The sequence below is a fragment of the Tupaia chinensis genome, unplaced genomic scaffold, assembly GCF_000334495.1.
Source record: "Tupaia chinensis unplaced genomic scaffold, TupChi_1.0 Scaffold000316_1, whole genome shotgun sequence".
Classification (NCBI taxonomy): domain Eukaryota; kingdom Metazoa; phylum Chordata; class Mammalia; order Scandentia; family Tupaiidae; genus Tupaia; species Tupaia belangeri.
This window is the reverse complement of record NW_006159809.1, coordinates 2,524,215-2,547,115: the sequence shown is the minus strand read 5'-3', so window position 1 is coordinate 2,547,115 and position 22,901 is coordinate 2,524,215. Positions and strand designations below refer to the sequence as shown.

Here is a 22,901-nt window from a genome sequence, read left to right as displayed (position 1 = left end):
GGCGTGTTGGAGGAGACTGCGGGGCCGGCGGGTTCTCTGCGGGTCCGACTGACCTGACCGCCGTCCGCCCCCAGGGCTCCGCGTCGGACCTGGCCGGCAGCTCAGCACCGGGCCTTCGGAGCCTGGCGCATTCCAGCCGCCGCCGAAACCGGTCATCGTGGACAGACGCCGCCCTCCGGGCCAGGAAAGGAGGTGAGGCCGGGACCCGGCGCGTGCGGGCCACGTAAAACCCGGTTCTCAAGAAAGCACCCCCGTGCGGTCCCCGCCGGTGCCCGAGCCGTGGGGGCCGCCCCTGTCCGCGTCGCGCGCGTGTAGGACTCCTGATCCAGCTGTGTTTTCTTCCTCTCTTCTCCAACTTCTGTGCAGTTTTACTTTTTACCAAGTCAGGACTTGGAGTAGGGACTCTCTAGATTTGAAGCTTTCTTCCTTTGTGGTATTTGTCCTATATTACAGTTTTTCTGTGAGGCGCATTGTGTTTATACCTGTTTGCGTTTGAAAGCTGAGATTTTCTCCAAAAAGACCTTTAAACCTGAGTGGAAATGGGCTAAAACTCACTTTGGTTTTGGCGGCAATTCTTGAAGCCATGGTACAGTGGTGTGTCTGTAATTCGTTCTTCCAAACTGTTCAGAAACTTTGACCTGACAGATATATAGCTAACACGATAATGGGCAGTTACTACCTTTTCCAAACTTCAGTTTCTCCATCTGTAAAAAGGAGATGATGACATTAAACTCTCCTGGTTGCTATGAGGATTAATTTATGTTGTAAGATATTGACTAGAGCTTTTAACAAATGCCAGGTTAAATAAACAGGAATGTTTAGCTAGCCTCATGAGCACAATTTTGGAAGTAAGACTGACTTAGAGAATGAAAAGTAAAACACATCAACACCATCTTCTTTCATTGTTTTATAAAGCAACAGTGTTTCTTCTAGAGGCCTTTTAAGTTTGTTTTTAATTCTTTAAAATTCATATTTTCACAGATTCTTGAGTCCTGAGTTTATTCCTCCAAGGGGAAGAACAAATCCTCTGAAATTTCAATTAGAAAGAAAAGATATGTTAGAAAGGAGAAAAATACTCCATATTCCCGAGTTCTATGTTGGTAAGAGCTGGGTGCTTTTATTGGGTGCTTTTATTATGAGTTTGGAGGGTTTTCTTCACACAGAGGGAGGATGGATTTTTCATTTGTCTGGGTTTTGCCTGTATGTGGTATTCTTAAGTGTTAAAATACTTAAAAAGTTACCAAGAAATGCCATTTGTTTGTTACTGGATCTCATACAAAAGTTCACTTGTTTTGAATTTGTAGGAAGCATACTTCGTGTTACTACAGCTGACCCATATGCCAGTGGAAAAATCAGCCAGTTTTTGGGGATTTGTATCCAGAGATCAGGAAAAGGACTTGGAGCTACTTTTACTCTTAGGAATACTATTGAAGGACAAGGTAGGTTTCATTCATTACTTTGTCTAGAAAACGTTATCTCAAGATTCCTTTTTGTTTTCTGTATCCTGGGATAAAACATGTGAAATTTGAAAGTAAAAAGGGGGCTTTAAGGGGAATTCTGGGGCCTGTGGCCTTAGAATGAATTGGAACTGGGGTTACTGCTCAGATATGGTTGGTGGTCCACTTTCTCTGAAGGCTTTCATAATAGGGATAACAGCTGCTGTAGTCTGGAATGCCTATCCAAAATTCGTGTGTTGGGACTTAGTTATATTATAAAGGTGTTAAATAAAAATTTAACCTCTATGGTGTTCTAAGATAGGGCCTTTGGGTAGGATAAGTTCATTAGGCCTGGTTCCCATGAGAGAAAAGAATGCAAGAAAGTGCCATACCTTCCAGGGGGGACAGCCATGCTGCAGTCTCTTCATTTCTCCTTTTCAGGATTATTTTTTACATTTTTTTTTTAAACTAGAGGGCATGTGCACTTGCTGGAGAGGGACAGAGAGAGGGAAAGTGAGAAATCATTCTCTAAGAAGGATGGCCATGCCACAGTCCCTTTTCCTCCGTTCTTGTCTTGGGATTTTGGGTATAGACACACACACACACACACACACACACACACACACACACACGCCCTGCGTGTTATTTCAAGCTACTGGTCCGGGACTCGAGCTGGCTGTCAGTTATAAGGGATCCAACTGCCCCAACCAACATGTCTGCTGGCCTGGCATATCACCATAGTGAGGATTAAGTTTCATTATGAGTTTAGAGTGGACACATTCAAATCATAGCCCCTGACCCGCCAAGTTACTGTATTCTACCAGGTAGGTCTTGCCCTGGGTTTTCCAGCATGACAAGTTTGTTAACTCTCCAGGATCTTTGCATAGGTATTCATTCTGCTTGGTATATTCTTGGTTCTTTTTAGTATCATTTCAAATATCATATTCTCCGTGAGGCCTTCCCTGAGTGTACAATTTAAACTTGACTTCTCCTCATTCACAATGTCATCACCCTTGATTATCTTCACTATATGAAATTACCCTGTTGGTTGGCATTTTTCTTTTTTTTTTTGAGTGAATTAGGATCTTACCTACATTGGTTTTGCTATAGGCACAGCTCCTAAATCAGTGCCTGAAACCAAACAGGTGTAGTAAATATTGAGTTGACTCTGGGTATTAACACTATAAGCCAATGTTGATTATACAAGGAGTCTTCAAAAACTTGGGACCAGCAATTAGTGTAATGCTGGACTCCCATGTATTTGACCATGGTTCGAGTCCCGGACCCAGTGGCTTAAATTCATGCGTGCGTGCCCAAGATCCTGAGAGGAGAATGGAGGAGAAGGGATTGTGGCATGGCCATCTCCCCTGGGGGTGATTTCTCGCTTTCTGTCTGTCTCTGTCTCTCTGTCTCTCTGGCGAGCACACGTGCCCTATAGCAAAAACCTCTCCAAAAAAACACTTGGGGCCAGTAGGTGGGGTGGTGGTTAAGGACGTGGACTTCCCACATGGCTGTGGTTTGAGTTCCAGACCCAGTAACTTGAAAATCATGCCAGAAGAGTATGTATGCATGCCCCAAATCCCAAGAGGGCGATGGACAAGGAATTGCAGTATGGCCATCCTCCTGGGGGGTGATTTTTCACTTTCCTTCTCTCTTGTCTCTCTTCAGCAAGTGCACATGCCCTATAGGCAAGGGGGGAAGGTAACAAGAAAAATAAAATCTAAAAAAAAAAAAAAAAGAACTTAATGGGAAATGCATATTTTAAAAAAACTATGTGCAGATTTCAAAATTTTTGCATCAAAATAAACTTGTACCGTTTTTTTTTAGAGGTTTCTTTTTTTTTTTTTAAACCATGGGGTGCATGTGCTTGCTGGAGAGACAGACAGAAAGTGAGAAATCACCCCTCAGGGAGGATGGTCGTGCTGCAGTCCCTTCTCCATTTTCCTCTCGGAATTTTGGGCATGCACACACGCACATATGCCTGGCATGAGTTTTAAGCCACTGGGTCTGGGACTTGAACCACGGTCAAGTATGTGGGAGTCCAGCGATGTAACCATTATGCCATTTGCTGGTCCTGAAATAACCTTGTACTCTAATTCCATTTTTACACAAACTGTGAAGTCCCCAGCATATAATAGTATTTGTATTTTTCTTTGGATTATTTAAGAAAACCTCCATACAATGCTGTCTTAAGTATTTGATAATAGCTTGATACTTGTAGCTTCTTCGTATTTTCAAGGCTGTTCCTAGCTGCTTTATGCAGAGAATCCTAGTATGTGGGAAAAAAAACCTAGGCTATCTTTTTTTTTTTATTTTTTAAGAGCTATTTTTGCTATAGGGTATGTGTTCTCACTTGGCACTGGAGAGACAGAAAGTGAGAAATCATTCCCCAGGGATATAGCCATACTGTAATCCCTTCTTCTCTGTTCTCCACTTGGGCACGATGCACATGTACCTAGTGTGAGTTTTAAGCCACCAGGTCTGAGAGTCTATCGTGATCGACTACGTGGGAGTCCAGCAGCAATCATATCTGCTGGTCCTGCTAGACCATCCTTTTAATCAAAGTTAGAACTTAACATTTTACTTACTCTTTTAAAATAATTAATCCTTTTACTCTTAACATGGAACACTGATTTTTATTCAGGTAAGTGAGAAATAAACAATAGCGAAGAATTTACTCATTCTCTAAGTTAATACTGTTATCAGAATTGAAGAAAAAGGAGGCCAGCAGGTGACGTGTTGGTTAGAGACATTTGACTCCCATGTGGCCGACCGTTGTTCAAGTCCTGGACCTGGTGCTTCCTTTCTCACTTTCCCTCTCTCTATCTCGGTTCCTCTCTGGTCATATTAAAAAAAATAAGTAGAATAATTCTTAAAAAAAAAAAAAAAGAACTGAAGAGAAATCTAAGTCAACATTTTATAGAAGATACTTTTTCTTTAGATTTTATCATTTTAATTCAGATTTTCTGTTATTTAAATAGATTTTAGTTTATTTCTATTTTTTTCAGTAATCTTCATCTTTAAAATGACAATTTGTGTCACATTTTCTACATGCAAAACTTCATGTTAGTACCTTTATGAAGTGGCCTTCATTGTAGTATGAGGCTTGTGTGGGAGTCAACTTAGTTCCTAAGAATGTGTTTTCTGTTCCTTTTAGGTGTTGAGATTTGCTTTGAACTTTATAATCCTCGAATCCAGGAGATCGAAGTGGTCAAATTAGAGAAACGGCTGGATGATAGCTTGCTGTATCTACGAGATGCCCTCCCTGAATATAGCACTTTTGATATGAACATGAAGCCCGTAGCACAGGAACCTAGCCAAGAAGTTCCTGTCAATGAGGTATGGATTGTACGTTTGGAACTGAAAGTTAAAATATACAATCAAGAAAGAATGATCTTAATGAAAACTTTAGAGGAATTTTCTGCCTTTGTATACTAAGTCTAATCCTTTTTTTTTAATCTTCCTTAGCTAAAAGTAAAAATGAAGCCTAAGCCCTGGTCTAAACGCTGGGAACGTCCATATTTTAATATTAAAGGAATCAGATTTGATCTTTGTTTAACTGAAGAACAAATGAAAGAAGCTCAAAAGTGGAGTCAGCCATGGCTTGAATTTGACATGATGAGGGAATATGACACTTCAAAAATCGAAGCTGCAATATGGGATGAAATTGAAGCATCAAAAAAGTCCTGACTGTAAGAACGAATTTGGTCACTTGCAGAGGATGTGTTGACTCTCAGGGAACTTATTTTGAGACCAATTTAATTTCATTTCTAAGAACTTAGTCATTAAATGAACTAAGCATCCATTGTTCTACCAGTATTTAAATAAAACATCACCACACCAGTTTATTCCGAAAAGAAGTATACCTGCCAGTGGTCTGGTGTCTGTTTCTTACTGCAGGTAAAGCTGTAATTGAAGTCAAAGCATTGCTAGAATGCTCTTCAGTGAGCATGGAATCTGAGTGAGGAGAGGGGGCGGGATGATTTTTTAAATTTGCTAAGTCATAAATACAGAACTACATATGCTTTAAAGAATAATAAAATGAACATTTATGCTCTTACCACAGGATAAGAAAAACTTTATTTGGTTCTATCTAAGAAGGTTAAGAAATAGCCATTCACTAAAATCTAAGATTTTTTTTTTTTAATAGATCTTTGCTATAGGGCACATGCGCTCGTAGGAGAGACAGAGACAGTGAGAAATCACCCACCAGGGGGGATGGCCACACCACAGTCTTTTCTCTATTATCCTCTTGGGATTTTGGATACGCACATGGGCCTGGAGTATTTCAAGCCATCAGGTCTGGGACTTGAACTATGATTGACTACATGGGAGTCCCACGACGTAACCACTACACCATCCACTGGTCCCAAAATCTAAGAATTTCTTATATTTGGGGGCCACAGGTGGTGTGTTGGTTAAGGTGCTGGACTCCCACATGACTAGTTGTCGTTCATGTCCCAGACTTAGTGGCTTTTATTCTCACCTGACCTTGCTCACTTTCTGGTCAAACTAAAAAATAATAATGATTATAAATGAAACTAATTCTTTTAAAAAAGAACTTTATTTGTAGCTGTGTCCCCTTTCTCTACCAGAGTACACTATTCTTTTTTTTAAAAAAAGATTTAATTTTTAAATTACTATTTTTAATTTGTTATAGGACACATACACTTACGGGATAGAGAGAGAAGGAAAGTAAGAAAGCAAGCTGACAGGTCTACGGACTTTAATTGAGGTCAGCCATGTGTGAGTCCAGCTACTTAACTACCATGCCACCCCCTGGCTCTGAGTAGATACTGTCTTAACTGTGTGTTAATCATTCCTTTGTATTTTAGTTCACTGCCTACACAGGTACCCTGAAACAATGTATTCAGTCTTGAAAATACTGTTAAGTATGAAAGTACACTATTGCCATTATTACATGAAGGCTTCCAGAATGATGGGGTCATAGTCTGGCTCCAGTTTCCCTATCCCTTTAGAAAGTTGATGGCTAAGGTTATGAGTGCGTTCTGTTAAAGGTTTACCACAGAGCATCTAGCAGGACTGTAGTGTGTGCTGGCTAACTGGTATCTGGTGGAACTGAACTAGGAAGTGAATTCTTCTGATTCTCAGAGCATGATGAATTAAACTCTAGCTCTTAGGAGTAGATCAAAAAAGAATACTTTCTTGCTGATCTATGCAGCTGAACATGGATGTGAAAACAGGTGTAATCACACATAGTGAAGATTTACCTATATCTAATTTGGGCCGAACTCCCTGGGTCATTCTTTTCAAGTTAATACCAGCCCAGATCCAAGACCACCCTCAACCTGTCCGGCAACACTCAAAACAGTCATGGTCAGTTCTGCCCTCTAATGGCTATCTTGGGATTTCTTTGATAGGTTGAGCAGTTTTCTGGATTCTGTGTTTTCCATTTTACTGGCTTTTAACTCTCTTGGTGTAGCGCACCCTTTGGCAGAGGAAGTATGTGTGTTGAGACCTTGCGTGCCTATCGTATTTGACTGATACTTTATAGAATTTTAGGTGGGAGATAATTTTAAAGGTATTGTTCCATTGTCTTAGTTCCAGTATTATGTTGAGAAATCTGAAGGCATTTTGATTTCTGCTGCTTGTGTATGACTTGAAAGTTTGTAGAATTTTAGTCTTCATAGTAGTAAGATTTCATGGTGACTCGCCTTGGTTGGAGTCTATTTTTAGTCATTGCTTTGAGCTTTTGGTGAGTTCTTTCAGCATTCAGAGGCTTTTCTTGAGTCTGTTTCATCCTGTAACTGTTATTTGGATGTTGGATATTCAGTACTGAGCATCTGTTTTTTCTTTTTCCATCTCGTCATTTTTTAGCTCTTAAATTGTCTTTGAATTCTTGTGATTGTGTTTTAAAATCTCAAGACCCCCCCCCCAATATTATCCTTTTCATATTTTATATTCTTACCTATGAATTTTTTGTTTCCACTGAGGGTGTTCAATATAGTGTTTTTCTTTTCCAACTGTTCGTTGCAGCTTATCTCTGAATTTCTTTCTGTATTTCTGTTTTCTTTGTATTAGGGATTTCCAGGACCTCTCATAACCCTTGGCTGTATACTTAGGGGAGTAAAAAAAAAAAAAAGAGAAAACCTTGGACTTGTGGGAAGGGATTGTCTAGGTTTATCTGGATGGGTTTTTGCAATTTTCTCCTCATGAAAATCTAGAGTTGGTCAGAATCTCTAAAATGAATCTTTTACTTTCCTGGAGGGTAAGGATCTACCTGCTAGCCAGAAATATTATGCTGCTTTTAGCTGATCTTTTCCAGTAATGGTTGTTACGTAGCCCCCTGACTACTTTTAACAAGCAACAGAGATCTCATCATTCACTTTCTTAGATTATCTACTGAGATAGCCTCGCAAAGGGAACTTTTAACTAGAGCCTATCTCCTGTATTTTTATTTTCTCTAGCTTGTGAGAAGATAGCCATGAAAGCCTATTTTTTTTTTACTTGATAATCACTTTAATCCTGGTAGACAAGCTGGAGAAATGATAATGTAAAGATCCGAAGCAGTGCAAATATATGATCAGCTCATAAGCACGTGTTCAAAAAATACCTGACCAGTCACGTTTTTCATTCTGTAAGATTATCTTTAAAACTTCTGCGAATTTTTCCAAGTAAATCTTAATATATTAAATGTACATAGTGTACATTTTTTAAATTGTGAAACATGTAAAACAGGATTTGCTAATGTTAACTTAATTAAAAAAAATTATTTAATATTTTTTATTATCATTTTTAAAATTTGCTATAAGACACTGCTCACCATAGAGGGACAGAAAGAAAGAGAAGGAAAGTGAGAAAGCAAGCCACCAGGTCCAGGACTTGAACCGTGGTCAACCATGTGGGAGTCCAGCACCACGCCACCTGATGGCCCAACTATTTTTAAATGTACAATTTAGAGGCATTTATTAACAATACGCAGTTACCACAATTTCCAAAACTTTTCCATCACTCCAAACAGAAACTAACAAACATGAACCCCATTTCTTCCTTCCTCCTTGCCTTAGGTAACCCTTAATCTATTTTCTTCTCTATGAATTTGCCTATTCTAGATAATTGTTTCAAATGGAATCATATAAGAGCTGTCCTTCTGGATCTGACTTAAGTCACCTAGCATATATCAAGGTTCACTCATGTAGCATGTATCAGAGCTAAATTCCTTTTTATAAGGGAATAATTCCACTGTAGGTAAATATTGTACTGTTTCATTTATCCATCTGTTGAGGAACACTTGGGGGTGTTTCCACCTTTTGACTTGTGAATAGTGCTACAATGAACATTGACATGTATTTAAGTCTTGTTTTTTTTTAAATCTTTTTACGTATGTATAATTTCACTTCTGATTTTGAATCCTTTGGTTTTTTGATGTCCACATATTTGCAAATTTTCTAGTTTTCCTCTAGTTTCATTCCTCTGTTTTCAGAGAAAGATACAGTTTAGTATGATTTCAGTCTTTGAAGATTTATTGCAGATTGGTTTGTTGCCTAAGATATAGTCTATCCTGGAGACGTTCTATATACACTTGAGAAAGCTGTGTATTGTGGCTTTTTGGAGTGTAGGATTATGTCTCCTAATAGTTGGTTCACAATGTTAAGTTGTCTTTTTCCTTATTGCTGTCTAGATGTTCTGGAAATTTTTGACAATGGAATACTGAACTTTCCATCTACTGTTGTAGAACTGTTTCTTCTCTTAATTCTGTCCATGTTTGCTTTATACATTTTGGGCCTCTTCTTTGGTGCGCAATTACCATTGCTGCATCTTTTTATCAGTGTATAATGTCCTTCCTTGTGAACTTCAGTTTTTGGCTTAGAGTCTATTGTGTCTGATATTAATACACCAACAGTTACCACCTCTGCTGTCTTGTTTACTATTTGCATGGAATCTCTCTTCCCATCTTCAATTTTAACATATTTGTGTTTTTGAATTTCTTTTTTTTTTTTTAAGAGAGTTTTTTTTTTTTGTTATAGGGCACGTGGGTTCACCAGAGAGGGAGACCAGAGAGACAGAAAGTGAGAAATCAACCCCTAAGGAGGGAGGATGGCCATAATGCAACTCCTTCTTCGTTCTCCTCTCGGGATCTTGGACACTCACACACTCCTAGTGTGAGTTTTGAGCCACTGGGTCAGGGACTTGAACCACAGTTGATTATGTGGGAGTCCAGCAACATGACCATTATACCATGTGCTGGTCCCAGGTTTTTTGGATTTAAAGTGAGTTTCTTGTAGATAGCATATAACTAGATGTTTTATTTTTCATCCATTCTGCCAATATCTACTTTTTGATTAAAGACTTTCATTCATTTACGTTTAAAACAGTATATAGTGGAAAAACAGTTTATTATTTTCTGTGCCCTACACTTTGTTGGTCTCTTGTTTTTGCCTTTTCTCTTGCTGTTTTCCTTTTATATTTATTAAATGTTTTCTTTGTGGTTACAATGGGGATTAAAGTTAACATCCTAAATTTATAATAGTCTAATTGATACCAGCTTATCTTTAATAACAAACAAAATTCTACTCTTATAAAGCTCTGCCTTCCAACTCCTATTTTACTGATGTCAAAAATTACATTTTTATATTTTGGGTGCCTAATAACATAATTATCTGTATACACTTGTCTTTTAAAACATTTAGGAGTTAAAAAGTGGCATTAGGTAACGAAATAATACCAGCTTTTTAATTGCCTATACATTTAGCTTTGAGACCTTAATTTCATCATATAGATTTGAGTTACTGTAATTGGTCTTTTAATTTCAATTAAAAGGATACCCTTTTCTTGTAGGGTAAGTCTGATTGTAATGAACTCTCTGATTTTTATCCCGGAATGTCTTAATTCCATCCGTACTTTTGGAGGATAGTTTTGCCAGGTAAACAACTCTGGTTCACAGTATTTTTCTTTTAGCACTATATATGTCATTCCATTGCCTGCTGGTCTCCATGGTTTCTAGTAAGATATGTTAATTTTATTGAGGATTCCTTGTTTGTGATGGGTCACTTTGCTCTTACTGCTTTTAAAATTTGTTCTGCTTTTGTGTTGATGATAAAGTTTCTAGTGTGGGCTTCTGAGATTATCTCATTTAGAGTTGGTTGAGCTTCTTGGATTTGTAAATTCATGTCTGACTGAATTTTGGACACATTTAGCCATTATTTCTTCAAATACTTTTCTCTCCTTTGTCTTTTCTGGGACACCCAGTGCATACTGTGGTTGGTTTGAAGATTCCACCAGTTTTGTAGTCTTGCTCTCTTTATTCTTTTATCTTTCTCTTCAGATTTGATCATCATAATTGTTCCTCTTTTCACATGTACTAATTCTTCTGTCTACACATATCAGTTGTTGAACTCGTGATTTTTCTTCCCCCCCAATTTTGCTATGTGTGTGTGGTCACCAGAGACAGAAGGAAAGCATTCCCCCATGGGGAATGGTCTTGTCGCAACCCTTTCTGCAGTTCGCCATTCTGTTGGGATTTGGGGCATGCGCACACGCATGCCTGGCATGTCTCTCAAGCTGTTGGCGCCAGGATTCCGACATATGTCGGCCATTTGAGTTGAGGCTCCCGTTAATCACCAGATCATGGGGCCAGCCCTAATATCCTACTTTTCTTACAGAAATTTCTCTCCAACTTTTCTTCCTGGATCTTAGGTGGTCTGTTATATATCTTGACCACAATCTTAGTTCACTTCTTTTTTTTTCCACCAATGTCTGCTGCTTTTCTGACCTGAGCTCCAAGTTATGTGAAACAGATGATTGCTCTGTGTTAGTCCTTCAGGTAGTCCCAACTCTAGAATAGATATAAGCAGGAATTTGTGAACAAAAGTTCACAATCCCTTTTACTCCCTTCAGGATTTTGGGCACACAGGCACAAACACCTGGTGTGTTTCACAAGCTTCCAGGTCTGGGACTCAAATCAAGCAGTTGGTCATGTGTGATCTAGCTGCCCCACCCACTATGCAACAGGCTGGCTCAGTGTTAGTATTTTTAAAAGCTCCCCATTCATTCATATATTAGGTCTGAGAAGCACTGCACTCAGCATCCTGCCTATATTATATGAACAGCAGGATGAAGGTGAAATTCAAGGTAGGTTACTTTGGGCCAAATTAACCAGGTAACCAAAATGCCCAGAGGATGTGTTTAATCAAGGCTGTAATCAAGTTGCCCGGGACCTCCCAGTTTTAGCAGAAAGTTTTACGTCTTGGGAAACTGTGTGGTCCTGGGTAAACCAAGATGCCTGGTCACTCTAGAAGGCAGTTGTTTAATGAAATGTAATGATCTGTAACAGCATTTCATTATTGAAAAATTCTGGATGTTTCTAAAAATTAGATCACAACGGGATTGTTTCTCTGTGTGTATATAATACACACACACACACACACACACACACACACACACACACCCCTACTATCTCAACTTTGTCTATGCATTTTTCTGCCAATTCAACTCTACAGTGAACACCTCTATTTATTTTATTATTGTATTTTTCAACTCCAGAATTTCCATTGGGTTCTTTTAAAAATAATTTCTCTTTATTTGATATCTCTAATTGATAAAACATTCTGTAATCTTTACCTAACCCAAAGTCAAAGAGAATCTTTTTTTTTTCCTGTGTTTCTGAATTTTACATGTAGATCCATCATCCCTCTCTTTCATAGTGGTGTGTGTGTGTGTATACAGATTATGAGATAAGGGTCAAGGCTCATTTTATTTCATACAGATATAGCTATTCTAGAAATACCATTATAAAGACTCCCCATTGAATTAACTTGGCAACTTATTCAAATGTATGTGCAGGTCTATTCATATTTTCCTGGTATCTCCATTCCATTTATTCTATTGATATATTAATCTACTTTTAGCCTACTACACAGTCTTGATTATTATAGCTTTAAATTAAGTCTTGAAATTAGATAGTATAAGCCCTCCAGACAGAGAGAGACATAGAGACAGAAAGCGAGAAATCACCCCCTGGGGGGATGGTCACGCCGCAATCCCTTCTCTTTCATTCTCCTCTTGGGATCTTGGGCACGCACGCACATGCGCCCGGCGTGAGTTTTAAGCCACCGGGTCCGGGACGCAAACTGTGGTCGACTATGTGGGAGTCCAGCGACATAGCCATTACGCTAACTGCTGGTTCCCCCAACTTGTTACTTTTCAAGGTAGCTTTGGCAGTTTTTATTTTAATTTTTACTTACCAGAGGCTTGTGTGCTTGCTAGAGACAAAGAGAGGAAAAAGCACCACCCCCACCCTCACCCAGTGGGGTGTGGTCACACCACAATCCTTTCTCCATGTCTCTATCCTGCCAGGATTTTGGGCATGCATGCACATGTGCCTGGCATTTCTTTCAAGCCACGAGGGCCAGGATTCAAACTGAGGGATGGCTATGTGGGATCTTCTTCCTTTAACCACCAGTTTATAAAATCAGCCCCTTGAGTTTTACGGTTTATGATGATAAAATGTTTTTAAAAAGTCATCTGTCTGATTCTGTGTAAGTCTGAACAAATACCTGAAAACATCGAGGCAAAGAGTTAAGAAGTGAGATGAGTTGCCAACTCAATGTTTTGTTCTTCCTGTGTTCCTCCCATTTGTTCCATCCATTTCATAGAAATAGGAAAAAAAATTGCATCAGGATTAGGTACGCTTCACAGAAATTTTTTAAAGAATTATTTAACTTTATTTATTTTTTTAAAATTTTAATTTGGCTAGAGAATGACAGAGCAAGAGAGAGTGAGAGAGAAAAAGAGAGAGAGAAAGAAAGTGAGAAAGCAAGCCACTAAGTCCAGTATTCGAACTGCAACTGGCCATGTGGGAGTCCAGTGCCAATAAACACCATGCCACCTGCCAACCCCCACAAAAAATTTTTAAGTCACAGTATGAGAAATAAAAATATTCTGGTTCAAAGTTTAGGTATAAACAAATGTAATTAAAAACCATTAGAGTATTAAAGTCAATTTGTAGCTTTGAAATTGGTTCTAATATTTCCCATTCTACAAAAAGCCTATCCAATTAAAAAATATAAAAGAACACATCCAGCATATCTTTAATTAAAAATCTAAAAGAGGGAAATTTTCAAGTGTAGACTTTAATAGTAAAATAGATTTACAAATTTCATATGCAATAAATTATCTGCCATTTAAGTTAAAAACAATGTTTTATGCATAAACATTTTTGTAAACAGAAAAGATATGAAAGAGTAACATTAAAAACAAAATAGTTTCCTCTGGGACAATAGTTGTATGGGAATGTTAAATGCTTTCAGCAATAGACTACAACGTATATAGATGAGATTCTACTCCTGTATAGTTTATATAACTAATATTAACTTAAAAAAAAAAAAACCCTTTGCACTTTTTAAATACATGTCTTCATTGCAGTAGAAATAACACATTCAACTGTTAAAGATGATATAAAAATAAGTCACATTCAAATACTAAACTATAATTATTTTTCCCAATTATCTTTTGGGCAGCAATTTGTTAAATATATATTTAGCATTGTTCTTGAATTACTTAACAAATAGACTGAAAAAGTTACTAGTAAACCCTCACTGTGAACATTTTCCTTAATTTTTGAAATACCTTGATATTTTATTAGAAAATGAGTGACATGTTCTGAATATTTAAAATATCCTTTTCCCTTTTTATCCAACCATCAATGACAAAATACACAGTGCATGGAACATTATTTGTCACATAAGACTTAAGATCAGTATCTTTACGATATAAAAGCCTTTTTTTGAGAGATTTTTGCTACAGGGTACATGTTCTTGCCAGAGAGACAGAGACAGAAAGTGAGAAATTGCCCTCTGGGGAAATGGCCACACTATAATCCCTTTTCCTCTATTCTCCACTAGGAATTCTGGGCACTCACACACATGCGCCAGGCTTGTTTTATGCTGCCTGGCCCTGGACTCGAACTGTGGTCAACTATGTGGGAGTCTAGCACCTTAAGCACTACATCACCTGCTGGTCACAAGATATCTAAGTCTTATAAGTCCATAAACGAAACATCTATTTTGTTTGGATGGATGGATATTTCAAAAGAATTGTAAGTGGCCAAAAACCTCAACACATGTTCACCCTCTAACAGCTAAAATAAGCAGTTAAACTAAGACTCTTTGCATCATCTATCAAATTTATAATGAATTTAAAAAATGATGTCGATTGCTTGTGGGGATTCACTGGCACTCTCACTTGTGTTGGTATAATAAACTGATAGATTTTTTTTTTTTTTTTGGAGAGGTTTTTGCTATAGGGCGCATGTGCTCGCCAGAGACAGAAAGCGAGAAATCACCCCCACCCCACCCCTGGGGGATGGCCACGCCGCAATCCCTTCTCCTCCATTCGCCTCTTGGGATCTTGGGCACGCATGCACACGCGCCCGTCGTGAATTTTAAGCCACCGGGTCCGGGACTTGAACCATGGTCGACTACATGGGAGTCCAGCAACATAGCCATTTTGCTAACTGCTGGTCCCCAATAAACTGATAGATTTTTGAGGGACAGTTTGACAATCATTAGTTATTAAATGCTTTAAAATGCCTTCATTATTTAGTACTTCATACCAATTAGGATTTCCATGTTATCTTTTTTATAAATAGAGTTAGTTAAAATAGAAACTAAAAGAGGGCCAGCTGGCGGCATGATGGTTAAGGTGACTGGATCCCACATGGCTGTCTTATGTGGCTTAAGTCTCAGACCTGGTGGCTTGAAAAACACACTGGATGTTGTGCCCAAAATCCCAAAAGCAGAATGGAGGAGAAAGGACTGTGGTGTAACCATGCTCCATGGGAAACTTGTGGACCTCTTACTGGAGCTACTTGCATTTAGTTTGTTCAAATCCAACAGAATCAGGATGGGCAGCCTTTCCTGATACTAGAGGCAGAAGAGAGGGATGAAGGATCAAGTCCTGCCTTTTTGCAAATTTTACCCTTCATTACAGAGGATAAAGAAGAGGTACGAGCTTTTTTCCCCACCAAAGAAAGTCATTGTATTATATTAGAACTTATTACTTCTCTCTTTTTTTCTTTTTTTTTAGAGAGATTTTTGCTATAGTGCAGGTACACTTGCCAGAGACAGAACGCGAGAAATCACCCCCCAGGGGGATGGCCACATTGCAATCCCTTATCCTCCATTCTCCTCTTGGGACCCTGAGCATGCATGCACATGCACCTGGTGTAAATTTCCAGTCATTGTGTCCGGGACTCAAACCGCAGTCAACTACATGAAGTCCAGTGACGTAACCATTACGCCACCTGCTGGTCTTAGTACTTTTCTAAAGTTCACTCAAACTTCTTTAAGTAATGATTTAAGATGGTCTAGATGATATTCTTCTATGAAGGATTCTGCTTGATTGAAAGCTTTTATTTTCACCAGAATGATAATGATTTCTTTGACTTCATCTCTGAAACCAAAACACAAGGCACGTATCCTATTAAAAATGCAGTGTGGGAAGGCAAAGTGGTAAATTCCAGACCCAACCCTCAGTCATTAATCTAATAGAACAAAGTTTACCTTAAGCCAGTATCTACAATGGCATAAAATACAGAGATGCTACTGTCTTCATATAAAGTCAAATATAGACTATGAGGAGATGTATTTTGGCAAATTTCAATTTGAATGACTAGAAAAAAATAAAACAGCACAGAGCAAGTCCATCATCAGAAATTTCAGTCATGCTGTGCTGCCTTCAGCTTGTATGGGCCATCATGGTGGGAGCGATGCTGGGAGTATTTACACCACGGACATCAGCTACAAGTGCTACAAATCTGGGCTCTTGTATTGATTTATTTTTGGAGAGAGGGTTTAACCAAACACCCCCGTGTTAAGGGAGATATAGCTACTGTTGAGTAAACACCAGGCTGCTGACCCACACTTAACAAGTGTTCAATCTTTAAAAATATCCAAGAAAATTAAAAATACATTTTAAAATGCTTAATAAGAGATTTCTGATTTATAATTTTAATTTTAAATTCTCCAGTGCTATAATTTTTTTGGAAGTACTTTTTTGGGGAATTTCAAAATACGAATATGCATAAGGTGTGACTATAAAATAGCCATTCTAAACTGTGAATATATTTTCTAGCTGCATAATATTGCAAAGTCCGAACAAAGTTTTGAAAGTACTGTATTGTGAAAGTATACATTTTCCTAAAAATTGCTGACAGCATATAGAGTCCTTGAACAATACTTACGGAGGTAAAACATATGCATTACCTGAATTCACTTCTAGATAATTTAAGTGCAGACTGCAATAAAAACTGAATGAAGTTTTCTAGTTGAGGAATAGATGTTCTCATAGCAGAATTTTCAAACCATTTTTCTGGTAGACATGCCGCTACCTATTAACCAGAACACATGATTGGTTTATAGCAATGACAGTTATCTGAGGATGGTTGCTAACATAATCTCATAATGACCCTGCAAGCTGAGCATTATTCCTTTTTTTGTTTGTTTTTAAAATTTGTGTGCATTCGCTGGAGGGAGACAGAAGTGAGAAAGCACACCCCAGTGGGGATAGCCATGCCATGATCCCTTTTTCTCTTGGGATTTTGGGCTTGCATGCACACATGCCTGGCATGTTTTTCAAGTTGCTGGGTCCACGACTTGAATTGTGCAGTTGACCATGTGGGATCCAGCTGCCTTAACCACCAAAACACTGCTGGACCGCTCATTTTTATAGTTTGTGGTCAAATAAAAATTTTGAAATTTTCTTTGTTAAATGTTAAATACATTTTACAATTTTTTTCATTAATGTAAGAGCTTAAAATAGACTACTCTTTATTAACACCCACTGGTAATACTTATAATTCTTTCTATATTGTTGGATTCCTGAGCCATTAAATCTGTACAAGAAATTTTACAATCAAGTATCATAAATTCCTAGACACAAAACACTTAACCAGCTCAACTATATAATACAAGCAGGGTCAGCGACTCGTGTGGTGGTTAATTCAGCTATATCCCATGTGGCTGACTGTGTGGTCTGAATCCCAAACCTGGTGACTTAAAACACATAGTAGGCATGTCGGTGCACATGCCCAAAAATCTTAAAAGGAGGGAGATATGGAGGAGAAGAGACTGTGGCATGACCCCGCGCAAAGGGTGCTTTCTTGCTTTCTCTCTCTGCTTCCAGTGAACACATGTGCCCAAATTAAATTAAAACAAAACCAAAAATGTATTTTTTTTGGAAAGATATTCAGTCGCCTAGTATATGATCTACATAAACAAACATAAATTTAGAGACAAAGAAACAAATGATTCTAAGACATACGGGATAAAGGAAAAATTACTTTTTTTTTAAAGTGGTTTTCTTCCACGAGAGAGTGCAATGGGGTCTTCAGGCCACGATCCATCCTCAGCCTCAGTCAGTCTGCAGCAACGACTTGTGTGCACGTACCCAGAATGTATGTGGAGGCCTCAGGAGACCTCAAGAACGGGGTCCTTTCCATGTGGGTCCAGCACTGCAGAGCACTGCACTACTAGCTGGCCCAATGATGATTTTGACCCTCTACCAATTTAATAGTTATAAATGTCCATGGTAGCAAAATTAGTCAATAAAGTATATTTAATGTCGGGAAAAAACAAAAAACAGTATTTCCTCATCACCCCCCTAAAGGTAATACATGTCTTTTAGGGGACCACCAGGTGGCGTGGTGATTGAGATGCTGAACTCTTACATGGCCAACTGTGGTTCAAGTCCTGGACCTGGTGGCTCATTTTCTCACTTCCCTCTCTCTCTCTCTCTCTCTGTTACTTCCTAGTGAGCATGCATGCCCTATAGAAAATTAAATAAAATTAAATACAACATTTTTTTAAAAAGAATTTTTTAAAAATGTGATTTTTAGTAAAGTTATGGTACAAACAAAAAAGTTAAAAAAACTTTAAAAACAAAAACTTTTTTGTAACAGAAATAAGAAAAAAAAGGGAGTAGGCAAGGGAAAAAAAGCCAGAGATAATACTACCATACTATTTAAGACAGATTATGGTATATGAAGGTTAAGATCCCTATTTATAAAGTATAAAGTTGGGGAAAAAATTAAAACGCACCAAATATATACTGTGAAATACACTAAATAAAACTTCTGGGATATACTCTTTCTAAAATAAATCTGGTTGGTGGTGATTAAAAGCATGGCTGAGGGAGCTAGCAGGTGGCATGGTGATAGGGCACTGGACTCCCATGTGGCAGGCCATAGTTCAAGTCCTAGACCTGGTGGTTTGCTTTCTCACTTTCTCACTCTCTTGTCCCCCTCTCTCTCTCTCTCTGTGCTTCTCTGATAGAATTAGAAAATAATAATAATAAATAAAATGTTTCTTTAAAAAATGGCTGAGAAAAGATATTTATCCTATTCTTTAATTACCTTTCTCTTTTCTAATTTTCTTATTTATTTATTACCAGAGGGTATGTGCACTTGCCAGAGAGAAACAGAGAGAGAGAGAGTGAGAGAGAGAGAGGGAGAAAGGACTCCCCACTGGGGCATGATCATGTCACAATTCTTTCTCCTCCATTTTTCCATTTGGTGGAGACTGTAGGCATGGTTGTATGTGTACCTAGTGTTTCTCAAGCAGCTGGGGCCAGGGTCTGAACTAGACCCTGGGATCCAGCTCCCTTAACCACTAGGCTATGAAGTGGGCCCAACGTTTTTCAATAATGAAAAAGAAAAAAATGCAACACATTGTGACTGGCCAAAGGTCCTATGAGTTTTGTTATGTAAACTACTTATCTTTTTAGAAAGTTTTAAAACTTGTCTTTACTGGCTTGGCATTTAATGAAATGTCATTTGCACTTAACTTCCCATTGTTCTAGATCACAAGTCACAGTAAAATTCTCATGTGATCATATAGCTTTTCCATAAATGATTCCAGGACTTACAGTCATGTATGCTTGGCCTGTTTTTCTAGCCATGCTTTGCAGGAAGAAATGTCCTGTAAATATAATTTCCTCTCCTCTATTCACAGTAGACCCTCATGATCAAAGCAGACTAAACTAAACCTAGGACACTTAACAATGTGTTTAATGAATGAAATCTAAAATTTTAGATCTATACTGTTTACAACTTCATGACTAATAATCATAGCTAGAAAAACCATGGTTGGATAAGAATTGATATGTAAAGTTACATATGTTGTTTTCTAAAACAGTTGTATCAAAAGAAGTATTTTACCATATTCTTAAAAATTTCTGGGGGACATTTAGGTAGTTTCCAACTATCTTTTGTTATAATGATACAATATTCTTTGTACTTAGAATCTAATATGCATCACTGAATTTTGATTTGGGATAAATTCTTAGAAATAAATTAACTACATCAAAGGGCACAAACTTCAAAACGTTTTGTATCCATCATGCCAAAATATTCCCCAGAAGAATGGTAACTCTCCTGCCATGCAGCAGGCTTTCCCAGGACACCACAAGGCACACTCCAGGTGAATGGTGCCTATGAGCACATGACCACATTGGGAATTACAGAGCAAGTGACACAGCAAATAATGTCTGCCAACACGACTGGTGATATAAACACACTTACTGTAATAATCTGCATTTCCCTCATTATTAGTACTCTAATATTTTCCACATATTTATGGGTTATTGTTACATCTCCTTTTTTGGTGATTTAACTGCTGCATGTTTTTGGACCATTTAAAATCAGAACAATAAAATTTTTACTGATTTGTAAAGAGCTTTCTTATTTAATGTGGCTGTTAATCCCTAGTATGTGTTATAATTTTTAGTTTTTAGTTTCTCAACTTCCTTTTTAGCGTTTTATTCTAGATCACTTCAAATATAAACAATAGAATGGATAGTATGGTAAGTTCCATGAACAATGTTTTAACAGTGATCAGTTAATCCCAATGTATTTTTGGTTTGTTTTTTGATCTACTGAAGTTTTATATTTTTACTTAATTATTCCTTTTTCTTTCTTCTTTTGCTATAAGATTAGAAAGGAATCACTTATACTCAGACACATTCACTTGTCCTCTTAGTGTATTTTATAGTTTCATTAAAGATTTTTTTTTCTTTATGCATGATAAAGCATGTGTCATGCACATTTGAGAGAAAGAGAGAGAAATAAGAACTCCCTCCACAGGGTCTGGTCACACTGAGATCTTCCTTGGGTCCTCCAGCCCACGGGATCTCAGGCACTCATGCCATGCCCACCCAGCATGTTTCAGGACGAGTAAGCCAGTGATTCAAATGGTGGCTGACAAAGGGCACCTGACATCTCTTGAGCAGCACATTACTGCTGGACCATGGAGCTGGCCCTGTAGTTTATTTTTTCACATTTTTAATTTCACCTATGATTTATATTGGTATATAGTGAGAGGTAAGGCTCTAACATTCTTTTTGCAAACAGTCAGTTGTCCCAGTATAATTCACTTAGTAATTTTTTCTTTTCCTGCTGTTTATATTTCAAATTAGGATACTAGTTCTTAATTCTGAAGGAGCTGCTTCTGGGTTTCTATTAAATTGATTTGTCTATTATGTGAGTATTGTAATCTTAAAATTTTAATCATTTAGCTACAAAACTGATTTTAATATTAATTTATTTATTTTAAAGATCTATTTATTATAATTAATATTTTTAATTTGCTATAGGGTACATGTACTCACCATAGAGAGACACAGAGAAAGAGAGAAAGTAAGAAAGCAAGCTGCCAGGTTTCGAACTCCAATCGCGGTCTACCATGTGGGAGTCCAATGCTTTAACTACCATACTACTTGCTAGCCCTTATTTTTAAATTATTTTTCTGTTTTTTTTTTTTGCCAAAGGGTCAGTGTGGCTGCAGAAGACAGAGGGAAGGAGGGAGGGAGAGAAAGCAAGCAAGCAAGCAAGCAAGCACACTTCAGATAGGATGACCATGTCTCAATCCTTCTCCTCCATTCTCCTCTTGGAATTTGGGCATGCATACATATCAGACTGGCATGTCTTTCAAGCTGCTGGGTCTGGGACTCAAACTGCACAATTGGCCAAGTGCAATCCAGTTGCCTTGCTACCAGGCCACTGGCTGAACCACTGATTTTTTTAAACGATAAAATTAACTCGGTTTTCTACACAACTTACCTGGTTGCACTTTTTAACAACATCTGGTCCAGGTATGTCATTAAGAAGAGCTATAATAAGGTAGCGATTGAGCAGCTTCCCTAGTCCTAGCTCGTGCAAGGCATCATCTGGGAGGAGTCCATTCCAATGAAGAATGTTACGGAAAAGCTAGAACAAAATACAACTTAATATGAACATTTTTCCCAAAGAAACTGCAACAGTTTAAAACATAAAGAGCTAGTCAACCTCTTAAATGCTCACTACAGTTAGCACTGTTGGAACTGCCAATAAGGAATAGAAAATATCCCTGCATAAGCACCTGATTATTTTTTCCATATATTTGCTCATCCTTTTTTACTTTCCAGGATAACCATCCCACATCTGTCTCAATTAACTTCACTTGGGATTTTAGGCACACATCCCCACACAATGTGGGTCTGGAACTTGAAACACACAGCTGGCTAGGTAGGATCCAACTGCCTTAACCACCATGCCATGGGCTGGCTGACTTGCCTTTACTCTCGGAAACCTTTTGGTTAGCTTCCTTGAAGCCACTCTCTCCTGATACTCTGAGGCTCACAACTCATCCACGCTTTGAACACTGAACCCTCTCTGCTCCTTTGCTTCCCAAGGTCTATCCTTGGCTGTTTTCATGTCTCAGCAGTTTCCTCAGACCTTGTCTTTCATAACTACGGCTCACTCCCAGATCTCCAGCTCAGATCTGGCCCCTACAACTCAGACTCAATCACCTGCCTCCTGCCTCAGTATCTCTATTTGTCCCACAAATATCTTCGATTCGATATGTCCAAGATATAGCAAATCTGTATTATCCCTCGCAATCCTTTTCTTCTTCTTGTATCCCCTAAATTGTCCCCAGAGAATGTCGTAAGTTACCAAGTTCTCCAGCTCAGATCTGGCCCCTAAAACTCAGACTCAATCACCTGCCTCCTGCCTCAGTATCTCTATTTGTCCCACAAATATCTTCGATTCGATATGTCCAAGATATAGCAAATCTGTATTATCCCTCGCAAGGGATACCAAGTTGCCAAGGTCAGACACTTGGCTGTGACCCTACTTCCTTCACTTGTAATTAGTTATTGAGTCCTCTGAATGCTTCATCCTAAACATCTTTTACCATCTCTACTGACACTGACTGAACAATAACTTTGATCTTTTAGACCAGGGGTTAGCCAACCGTGGCCTGTGGGTTAAATCCAGCCTCCTGCCTGCTTTGGTAGGGCCTGTGAGTTAACAGTTGGAAATTACATTTTAAAAATACTTTTGAAAAATCAACAATATTTTGTAACACGTGAAAATCACATGACAAGTTTCACTGTCTATAAGTAAAGTTTTATTGAAACAGCCATTATTACTTGTTTATATATTGTCTATGACTTTTTATGTTATAGTTA

At 38.2% G+C, this 22,901-nt stretch overlaps 2 protein-coding genes across 2 annotated transcripts in view; one reads left to right on the top strand and one right to left on the bottom strand.

The window, feature by feature from the left end:
• Nucleotides 1-5,301, top strand: part of MRPL19 (mitochondrial ribosomal protein L19) — a 5,608-nt gene extending 307 nt beyond the window's left edge. Inside the window, 5 exon segments of the mRNA XM_006172305.3 lie at nt 75-192; nt 982-1,100; nt 1,305-1,439; nt 4,594-4,775; nt 4,905-5,301. Coding sequence (XP_006172367.1) covers nt 75-192; nt 982-1,100; nt 1,305-1,439; nt 4,594-4,775; nt 4,905-5,126 — 776 coding nt within the window. The 3' untranslated portion in view covers nt 5,127-5,301.
• Nucleotides 5,302-15,589: 10,288 nt separating this feature from the next.
• GCFC2 (GC-rich sequence DNA-binding factor 2) overlaps nt 15,590-22,901 on the bottom strand; it is a gene marked incomplete in the record, with an annotated part of 44,760 nt that continues 37,448 nt past the window's right edge. Inside the window, 3 exon segments of the mRNA XM_014588886.2 lie at nt 15,590-15,848; nt 16,661-16,785; nt 21,511-21,657. Coding sequence (XP_014444372.1) covers nt 15,731-15,848; nt 16,661-16,785; nt 21,511-21,657 — 390 coding nt within the window.